At 48.1% G+C, this 10649-nt stretch overlaps 1 protein-coding gene across 1 annotated transcript; it reads right to left on the bottom strand.

Annotated features, from left to right (window-relative positions):
- Positions 1-118: 118 nt before the first annotated feature.
- On the bottom strand, positions 119-8958 carry PRKRIP1 (PRKR interacting protein 1). The gene is made up of 6 exons (XM_039720747.1): positions 8814-8958; positions 7575-7653; positions 6075-6175; positions 5237-5322; positions 3525-3592; positions 119-1242 (listed from the first exon to the last, which is right to left on the bottom strand). Exons 1-6 carry the CDS (start codon positions 8931-8933, stop codon positions 1127-1129), a joined length of 570 nt encoding a protein of 189 aa, XP_039576681.1. The 5' UTR covers positions 8934-8958; the 3' UTR covers positions 119-1126.
- Between the last annotated feature and the right edge of the window lie 1691 nt (positions 8959-10649).

Genomic DNA, 10649 nt, shown 5'->3' with positions numbered 1-10649 from the left:
TAACCAAGGCTTGAGAAGAAGTAGCACCACATTCTGGATGCAAGGCTCTGGGATGAGCATGTCTGAAAGCCAGCAGGCACTTCTAATTAAAGATACACTGAAGAGACAAAAACCAGAGTTACAAGTAAAACCACCACTGCATATGCTTTAAGCACCAATAAGTAAATATATAGAGAGATGTTAAGATTCCTACCAGGGAATCCAAGGTGCAAAGCCGAGCGCTCGAGCAGAGAGAAAGGCAGGTGTCATCACAGGAAGCTGAGCACAAGCAAAATTATTCCATTCCAAGCCTTTCTGCCACAGGATTTGGAGGCTTTACACACAATCTCTGGGAAAAGGTATTGTTCCAATTCAAAAGCAAAAAGTGACATGCAGCTAACACCTTTTTCCACATTTTCATGTGTGCCACATCACTTGATCTCTTTGTCCCTTCCTACAGCACTGCAGTATCTTTTTATTTTACTGAAATCCTCCTCCAAAAAGAAAAATAGAAGACAGAACAATCCAACACATCCCTTTTATTAATTTAGAAAACACGGAAGAAAAGCAATAGGGAAAGTTTTAGCATTAAAAAAGGGATCCAGATTAAAAATCTATAGAACTTGTCTAGCAACATAAACTGATTTCTTTGGGTTAGAGATGACCCCATACAAAACCCCAAATGCAGAACACTCACAGTGCAGGAGAGTCTGGCTACAGACCACTTTTCTACTTCAGGTTGAACTCTTCCCCTAGATTCATGTATCCCACTGCTACCAGCTTCAAGATAAGTAGAATACGTAGCCTTCACAGTAATATTTCCCTTAAATGGTAATAGTTATGTTTTAGCTTTCAGACAGAAAAACACTCTGGGCCATTTTAGAAAGAACTCTAGGGTCATAGAGACTTATGGCTGACTCTTTAGAGCAAACTTAGAGCAGACTGCACAGCAGTTATACAAGCAATTAAGAAAAAATCTCTTATTTGGCATTTCTCTATGGTTTTCTCTCAGGCCTGTGACGTGAAGGCCATGCCCCGTTAAGCAGATGTAACGTACGCCAATGGGTTCTGCTTGGCTGAGATGAAAGACTTTCATGCTCCTGAATATAAAGCAATGAACAGTGTTTCCAGCTGTCCCTGGAAGGCCTCATCCTCTTCCCATCACAAAGCTTGGCTCTTCAGCATCATCTTCCTTCTCTTCCTCCTCCTTGCTATCCTCTTCGTCATCCTCACTGCTGCCTTGCTCTTGGGATTGCCCGGGTTCTACAAACACAAACAGGATGAATGGATGAGGTGCTCCCACCTGGCTTCCTTGTCAAGCATTTCACAGCAAAACACTCTCAGGTGCTCAGCAAATGTGGATTAGGTCAGGCTAATTAGCACGGAGGGTAACATATTCCCCTGTGTCTTCCTCGTTAAGCATCTCACAACTAAGCAGTCCCAGATACTCAGGGAACACAATCAGGTTCTATTAATTCTGCCGAGTGATGAGGAGCTCAGAATATCAAATTCTCCCTTGGGGAATTCCCTTATCTCCAATCCCAAGTCCATCATTAAACAACTCCACCTCCTCTGGAACATTATTTCTTTCTGACAGAGACAAACACTGTGGTAATAGATTATCTCATCCCCAATCTCACCTCTGCAGGCTGGGATGAACTTTGAAGGATCACACTGGGAAGCCACAGACAAGACTCAGTGTATTCCTACAACTTATCCAAATTCACAGAAATTCCACAAGGTGCCATAAACTTTTACAGACTGTTTGCTATACTGTCAGTACACGAACTCATGAAGATATGCCTAAGGTTAACAGGGGTCACAGAAAACTTGCAAGGTCTGCTAGAAAACCAGGACACATCTACTAGAAATTAAATAACCAGTAACAAAAATGAGGTATGGCATAAATTGGGACCTGAAGCCAAGAGCCATTTTTCTGCCCCCTCCTGCTCCTCAGGCCCAGTCACACGCTGTGTCCTGACCACTTCATGCGGGATTCAGGCTCAGTGGTCTGATGCCACCGCGTGGCGAAGTGCTGAACTTTGAGCTTTTATTGGGAGTTCATTAACGCACTGCAACAGCTGACCTCATTCAGTGCCAACCCTTATTCTTAATGTTTTTACTACAACAAAGATGAAACATGGCAATTCAGAGGTTTCATTTATTCATTCAAAAAAGAAGACAAATGTTTGCCTGCCGTATCCAACAAATACACTTTAATCAATTTGAAAAAACACTCAGATCACAATCCAGGGCACACAAAACTACAAAAAGGCTGTTCCCAGTTGACTAAAAATGGCTAAGGAGGACTTCTCTCCCCCCTGCTATTATTATTTTGCATAGAGAGCTCTTTTACACAGACTGTAAAGAGTTAAGAACTGTTACAGAGACCAGGGAGTTTGCATTCTGTCTTTCAGGAACTTGTGCCAAACAAAACCACTCCTGCCCCAGAGCTGGTACAGGGCAATCCCATACCACAGTGCCAGTCCCTGATCCAGCTCTCCCCTCTCCCAGCCACTCCCTAAGGGATGGGTATTCTGTTTGTTCACTCAAAATGAACAAATGTTGACTCATACTTAAATTCTCCTCCCAGTTACAATTCATAAATGAGTAGCTTTAAAAAAAAAAAAAACCAAAAAAATCAAGACCAAAACAAAACACCCAAAAAATTCACTCTGCTACATTCACTTGCTGTCACAAGTAAAATTAACAATTTGTCCTCCCATGTTTACATGGGAGGCTGGCAGTGGTTCAGCTGAAACAGATCCAATTCTGAAAAGCAAAGCACAAATAAGGTAGAACTGTCAGGCAAGCCACTGTTCCAGCAGGATTACCAGAAACTGCTGTAACTTTAAGATTAACCATTTGTGCTAATTAACAAGGGACAACTATTTGAAAGAGTAAGCCAAAATACACTCACTGAAAAGAAGCAACAAGTATGCAAAAGTTTGAGCAAACAGTTACACTGACATTGCTGAACATTAATTTTCAAGAGAGAAATTAATGTTGCAGGAGAACAGAGGAGTGAGATTTTCCACCTTCATTTCTATTAAATAAAATAGTCCTGTGGAACAGATGGTACCAAGGTGGCTCGATTTCTTGCACACAAAATTATAACTCTGTTTCTTGTTGCCCGAGCTGTGCATTTTTTTCCACCTGTTTTCCCATATACAATCAAAATATACTTTAAAAAAGCACAGCCTTGAACAATCCTGCCTTTCTGAGCAGGTGAGGTTCTGAATTTGCAGTTCACCAGAATAGCTGGGGCAAAACATCCACAAACTCAGATTCCAGAGTTTGCTGTCCAAAATTCCCCCTAATAAATGGAAAATATTCACAAACAGCCAAGTTATTTGTAAGATTAAATCTCAACATAGATGGCTTTCAAAGAGGATTTGGAAACATCAGCTAAAATAACAAGCTTAAGGCTCAGGCTTTAATCCATGTATTGAGAATGCTTGGGATGGGGGGTGGAACAAAACCTTCTAAGCTTCAATGAGGGAACAGAACCAAGTCCTGAGAAAAGTAAACTAAATTTCACTGACCTTTTTCCTGCTTCTTTTGTTCAAGTTTATTTTTCTTAGCTTGCAGTTTCTTCTCTTTTAACTTCTGGCTATAAAGCAAAGAAAAAAGACTCTCTGGCAAACCCAATGTTGTAGAGATTCTGCACATTCATACACTGATAAAGGACATATTACAGACATCTTGAAAAAGCTGATTTCAGAAGAGAAGCTCAATTTAAATTTGGCCTCAACTGAAAATTTAGCAGTAAACTTAGCATGTGATCAAGAGAAACTTTTCTATGTTGTTTTCAGATTAATGGATTTTTTAAAAGTCTTTCATGATCCACTGCAACCAGAACTATGATGCACAAGAATCTCCAAGAACACAGATGGAACAAGAATGAAACTGCCCCCACATTTTATCTACCTAGGCTAATAAACACAAAGAGAAAATGGTGTGAAAACCCAAACTGCAGAAACTGAACATTGGGGGAAAAAACCACCAGTAATATATCCTTCAATTGAAGAAAATAAAAATAGTGCAGTATGCTCTGACCTTCCTCTTTGGCTGTACTTTCTCAAGAAGTCAGCCCCTAGGAACAGCACGGGGGGTAAGAGGGAATTTCAATTCATACAACCCAGCTCTCTTTGCCCAGCAAAGGCAACCTGGCAAATTAATGGCAGATACAGGCAGAGCAGCCTGGCACTCACATAACTGAATTCTCTTGAAACAGAGAACCAGGAACTTTGTCCTTTTGGGTCAGGACAGAGAAAGGTGGTGAGGGGAGTTAGAGGGGCTCCTGCAGGGCCAAGCCACACCATTAGAGCATAGCAGGGGGACAGGGAGGTGTTAGTGTTCAGGCAGCATCTGCTGTTGGAACAGTTGTTCTCCATCTCAGCCAGAGAAGAGGCAGCAGGCCAGATCCGACTTGCTGGCCATCTGTTGGACCACATTAAATTAAACTAAGATGGCAACAGTGTTTGTGTTGTGCACTTTTGTGTTAACGTGGCAGTGAGCCACTTTGCACAGGCCTTTCCACAGCAACTCTCAGCCACAGCATGCAAAACAGCAAGGAAGAGGCTGCTCAGGGTCAGACCCTGGGAAAGAGCAAAGGCATGATTCCCTGCTATTTCTGAAACCTATCCTGGACGCAGAGTGGGATTTAAATTCTTGTGTCACTGCACTACAATGCTCAGGCTATTTCTTGAGTGCATCAATCCTGTAACTGCTTCATTTTGTCTAAAATTTAGGAGAAAGATGGATTTAATATTTTTTTAGTATTCCCACCTAACTTATTAGATTTGGCCTGCCAGACATTTCAATGGGGTAGGCAGAAGCAACCTACCCACGAAGCAGCACCCAGTTTTGCACTGAAACTGCTTGGTATCAAATGATTCAGACATAAACTTAAGCCAGATATAGACACAAACCTTCCCTGACACTGTTAAAACAAATATGCAGCAAGGCATGTTGCAGGCAAGACCACAGTGTCAGCAAAAGCAGCTCAACCAGTCCAAAGTTATCCTGCAAGCAATGGCATGGAAAAGAAACCACCCCAGCAAAGCCTGTCAAGTTTACAGCTACCTTTGGAAACCATACACTGACATTGACAAATTTAATTTCCACAGCCAGACTTCCCAGCTGATAGATGCAGACACAGAATGACAGTGTTTATCCAGAGCATGCAGCTACAGATGAGGCACAGGGAGTGAGGGTTTCCATGTCAAGCCTCCTGGGAAAAATCTGCCCTTACCGCTTCCTTCTGCGTTTTGCTGTTTGCTCTTCTGCAATCATCTTATTCCTCTCCAGTTTCTTCTGGAATTCCTCATCTAGTCTTTGCTGTAATTGATCACATGTCATACTTTGGTCACAATCTAAATTAAAATACTTATTTTAAAAGTCATGTCCTTTTAGGGAGAAGTCTTTTAGCAAAATACAGAAGGGAGCTCTGCCAGATTTTGCCTGGCTTCTTTATACAAAGCCACGTTCCTAGGGATGGCTCCTGTACAGACAGCATTTTTAACCTGCAACCTGAGCCAAACATTGGAACCTTCTGAGGGAGGAATCCTCACCAGAGCAGATGAGGGAGGTTGGGCTTCTGCCCTAATTAACGTTTCAGTAAAAACAAATGAATAATTGGAGACACAAACATTAACATACGGACTCCTCTCGGCCAAGAGAGAGTATATCAATAGTGTTTTCTAAAAGAGGGGGCATTCTACTCAATCAGGACTTAAACATCTGAACTCTGTGCACAGGCACTCCCTTTGTTTCTGTCTGTGCAAGGCAGTGTTATCAGGGATTTCTAGCTTTTAAAGCATTTTCAAGTCAGCCTGAGAACACACAAATTCCCATGAGGCCTTACAGCGTGCTAGGACCCCAGGGAACACAGGAGATGGAGCACGTCTGACACAAAGCACCAAATGTTTCAGTACTGACACAGACACCACGGATCACACACTCCTACAGACTCCTCTGACAAGGGGTGGCTCAGAACGGAATTATTTGTACATGACTTTCAAAGAAAACACAGATTTGCAAAGAACAACAAACAGCTGGGGGAGGGGGGAATTCTAAAGAGTTGTGCTGACCTTCTCAGCCATGGCATCCATGAAATCCTGCCTCTGGTACTCTCGCCGACGGAGGTGCCGGTACACGTGGAACTCCCCGCTCCCAGCCCCAGCACTGGAACCTGCAACAAGGAAGAGCTCAGTCTGCTAGGAAAGGAGGTAAACAGATGTTCACAAACCACTACAGCTGGATGCTGAGGGGTGGGACACAGCAAAGGGCACTGTCAGATGAAAATCGACCAACAGCACATGGGGTGTGGCACCATTTTAAACTCAGCTCACAAGCAAAAGCCAGAGTGAGCTGCAAACCCACACACTTTTGGGCCACTGCAGGTGACCCAATGACCCCCCTGGAGAGCCCACCCTCAGCTGCACATCAAGGCAGGCAAAGAACTGGAGATGAAATGCACTCCACAGTCTCTTACAGACAGAGGTGAGCTGCAATACTCTGCTGATGCTGCTTCCAACTGATTTTCAGCATTTCTCAAACACAAAGTAAAGTTCATCAAAAAGGTGGTAAAAGGTGATCGTGTACTTCCCCATGCAAGACAGATCCACTGACAGTTTTCAACTGTTTCTTCGTAAATGAAATCCCTACAGCTCTCTCTTCCTGCATCAGCCTGCATGCTGAAGCCTTGCAGGAGCTCTAAGCATCGTGCTCCACTCTCTTCCCCGAAGAGTCTCCCGAGCTCTTTCTCAAGGGAAAGCACAGGAATACAAGCCTCAAAGAAGAGACCTAATTAAAACCCAGCAGCTGGGACTGCAACAGGGGTGCTCCTGAAAACAACAGAGCCCCAGCAGGTCAGGTACTCCCAGAAAAACAAGACAATTCACTCAAGCACACAGCAAAGCTATTTGAAAAAGCCATGGGAGAATTCCAATAAGCAGATTTTATTCAGAAGCACATAAAAACCTGAGTCCAAGACCAATTATTCTGAAATAAGAACAGGTCAACCTCTAGAAAGGATGGAGGTCTCAAAGAAAGGACTTCTGCATGCAGCCAGTTTATACCACAGCCACTACATTTACTCCCTGCAGGCAGAAGTAAAGTGTACACAGAGCACTTGGGTCAGAGTCCTGGCACAGCTGCCAGCTCCCTACCTGAGCACACACAATCACACCTGCTGCACATGCCTGCTTCTCACAGCCTGAGGCTCAGACTCAAAGCAGTCAAAAGAAGGACTTCACACTGCCAATCTTCCAGAGCACTCTCAGATCCATGGAGAGGACAGATTTACTCATCATCATTTACTTGTCATCAGCAGAGCAGCAGCTTATTGCACTGCAGGCAGCCCACGTGCTGCAGTGCCACAGGCTTTGTTCTCTCTGCATTCTGACAGCCAGCAGGAAAGTGGAACCAGAGAACCAAATAAAACTTGAAAAATCAACTCTCAAAGCACATTTCACACCTCTTTTCCCCAGTAAAATGAGCAGCAGAAAATCACCTCTGTCCTTCCCTGCTAAACATTTTTCTAAGTTAACTGGCTGACACCAGAGTTATGTGAAGAACAGAATCTTTACCCATGACATCTCTAACGAACTCCGGGGGAGGTCGTGGTGCCCATTCATTCAGTTTTTCAGGAATTGGTACAGTCTTTTCCTGCAAGAACAAACCAACCAGCCATCAGTATCCTCCAGGAGCAAAGTCTGCAATTTTAACACACTGTTGAAAGGCGGGATACGTCTGACAACAGCCTCTTCCATCAAGTGACAGATCTCAGCAGGAGCACAGCTGCAGCAATTTCTTCATGCACAGGGATCAGGAGCAGGCAGGAGAGGAGAATCAGAAGGGATCCTGTCAGTCCCTCACATTCAAGCCTGCAGGTCAACAAACCCCAGGAGGATTAGGAGTGTCTGTGCCTCTTTTCAGCAGGGGAGCTAGAAGGAAGCATGTCAGCACTCGCAGGAACTGAGCATAATTCCACTGCCAGTAGTCTGGGAAACGATGGAAGGTGTTTGAGCACCTTCCATGCCAGAGCTAGAGGACAGGGAAGAGCAGGAAGGGAGAACACATGGTGCAAGGTCAGAGGAAGAACGTGCTGCAGGGAAGTCTCAGCCTGCTCCAGCACACACAGAGCGGGGGCTGAGAGTCTCCTCCTGGCAAAAACCTCCTCAGGAAAGGATCAAAATGCCCAGTTAGAGGACCAGGTCATGCTCCCGCACATTAAAAGCGGCGGATAAAGGAAAGAGCAGCGGGCAGAGCACACAGGGGCCCCTGTGCTCTGAGAAGCGTCTCTCTCCCCACAGCACCCCAGAAAAGACAGGTCCTTGTCCCCCCACAGCAATGCAGTGTGTGCGGGTCGGTCCCTCTCCCTCTGGGGACCCGGCAAGAAGAGGGGGGCGTGTGTCGATCCCGTCATGGAACCGGGAAGGAAAACGGGGGATTGGCTGGTCCCTCTCTCCTCACAGACCCCCGGGAGGGAGTGTCGGTTCCTCTTCCCTCACGGACATGGAGAGGAGAGAGGGGAGGTTGGTCCCTCTGTCCTCACGGACCCCGGAGGAGGGGAAAGGGGGTGTGAGTCCCTCTTCTCTCACAGAGCCAGAGATGGGGGATCTCGGCGTCCTTCTCCCCTCACAGACACCGAGAGGGTCTCGGTGTCCCTCTCCCCTCACAGACACCGAGGGTGGCGGGCTCGGTGTCCCTCTGCCCTCACAGACCCAGGGGGTGGGGTGGGGGTCTCGGTGTCCCTCTCCCCTCACGGACCCCGCGGGGGTCTCGGCGTCCCTCTCCTCTCCCGCCGCCCCGGCGGGTGGCCTCACCGGGTTCCTCATGAGGCGCTCGAGGCGGAGGCGCTGCTCCTCGGCCGCGCTCCTGGGGATGACGAGCGGCTGCGGCTCCTTGCGGGGCCGGGGCGGCCGCGGGGCCGAGGGCGCCGCCATGTTCCGGCCCTGGCCGCGCCCCGCCCCCCGTGACGTCACGGCGCGCGACGCGGGCGGCGCCGTCATGGCGGGGGCGGGGGGGGCCGGGCGGGGCTTGCGTGAGGGACCCCGTGTGAGGTGAGAGGGACACCGAGGGAGCACCTCTGGGGTCATCGAGCCCAACTTCTGCCCTGTCACCACCCTGCCAACCGGAGCACTGAGTGCTACAAGCCGTTTGTTGAACACCTCCACGGATGATGACTCCACCGCCTCACTGGGCAGCCTGTGCCATATCTAGTCACCCTTTCTGTGAAGAAATTCCCCCTCCTAAGGTCCGTACCCTGCAGCCTGGACAGAGGCTGAAGGCAGAGTGACCAAACTGTACAGTTGGAAGGGCCCTCTGTAGATCACACAGCCCAAACCCCCTGGCAAGGCAGGGTCACCCGGAGCAGGTGGCACAGGAACGTGTCCGTGTGGGTTTGGGATATCTCCAGACAGGGAGACTCCACTGCCTTCCTGGGCAGCTTGTCCCAGTGCTCTGCCACCCTCAGTGGGATTCTTTGAAGGCACAGAGTCACAGATTGATGGTTCAGGTTGGAAATGACCGTTGGGGTCACCCAGTCCACCCCCCGGTCCAGCACGGTTCCCTGAGTGTGGCGCTCAGGGCTGTGTGCAGAGGGCTTTTGGGGGACACCCCACACCCTGTCTGTGCAGCCTGTGCCAGTGCTTGAGCACCCACACAGTGAAGAAGTTCTTCCTCATAGAATCACAGGATGGTTTGGGCCGGAAGGGAATTAAAATATGTTCCTATTCCAACCTCCTGATGTGGGCAGGAATGCCACCCACTAGACCAGGCTGCTCAGAGCTCTGTCCTACCTGGCCTTGGGCGTTTCCAGGGATGCAGCAGTCAAAGATTTTCTGGGCTATCTGTGCCGGAGCAACACCACCTTCAGAGCAAAGAATTAAATCCTAATATCTCATCTAAACCCACTCTTTCAGTTTGAAGCAGTTCCCCCATTTGTCACTACAAATTTGTGTTCAAAGTCCTTCTGCGTCTTTCTGTCCATTTGGGTACTGAAAGGCCACAATTAGGTCACCCTGAAGCCTTCTATTTTTGAGGCTGAACAATCCCAGTTCTCTCAGCCTTTCCTTGCAGGAGAGGTGCTCCACCCTGCAATCATCTGGTTGGTCTTCTCTGGGCTCACTCCAACAGGGCCCTGTCTCGTTTTTGGGTGGAATTGGCTCTGCTCCATCCTCTCATGCCAGCCCCCACTGAGGAGGGGCTGGCTCCAGCCACTCCAGCCACTCAAAAACTCAGATACAGCTTGTTCCCTGCGTCACTCCTCCCATGTCCCAGCTGTGGCCGTGTCTTCTGCCCCTGCCCAAGCTGTGTTTGCTGGGCTCTGGTGTCCCCTGTCCCCTCACACACGTTCTCAGGGCTGCAGCCTGTCCCCAGCAGGCCGCGTTAGCAAGGCAGCTCCGGCATCTGCCGCGCTCTGTCCAGCACAGCCTGAGCCGGGTGAACATTCACTGTGCTTTTCACTGGCACCCTCAGCCCTGCCAAATCCCGTCCCCGTGAGGGTGTAAGCGATACAGCACTTCCTGGTGCCCCCGTGGCAGGCTGCCTGCGCCATCTGTCCGTGTCACTTTGGTCGTGAACCAGCGCGGCCCGCGGGCTTTGTCTGCTGACAGTGACGAACGGCAGCACCGTGTGGGCAGGTAGCAGGGGGGGATGCC

The sequence above is a fragment of the Passer montanus genome, unplaced genomic scaffold (genome assembly GCF_014805655.1).
Source record: "Passer montanus isolate IOZ18808 unplaced genomic scaffold, ASM1480565v1 scaffold44, whole genome shotgun sequence".
In the NCBI taxonomy this organism is placed as follows: domain Eukaryota; kingdom Metazoa; phylum Chordata; class Aves; order Passeriformes; family Passeridae; genus Passer; species Passer montanus.
The sequence above is the reverse complement of the archived record's forward strand: the minus strand, read 5'-3'. Positions and strand labels throughout refer to the sequence as shown.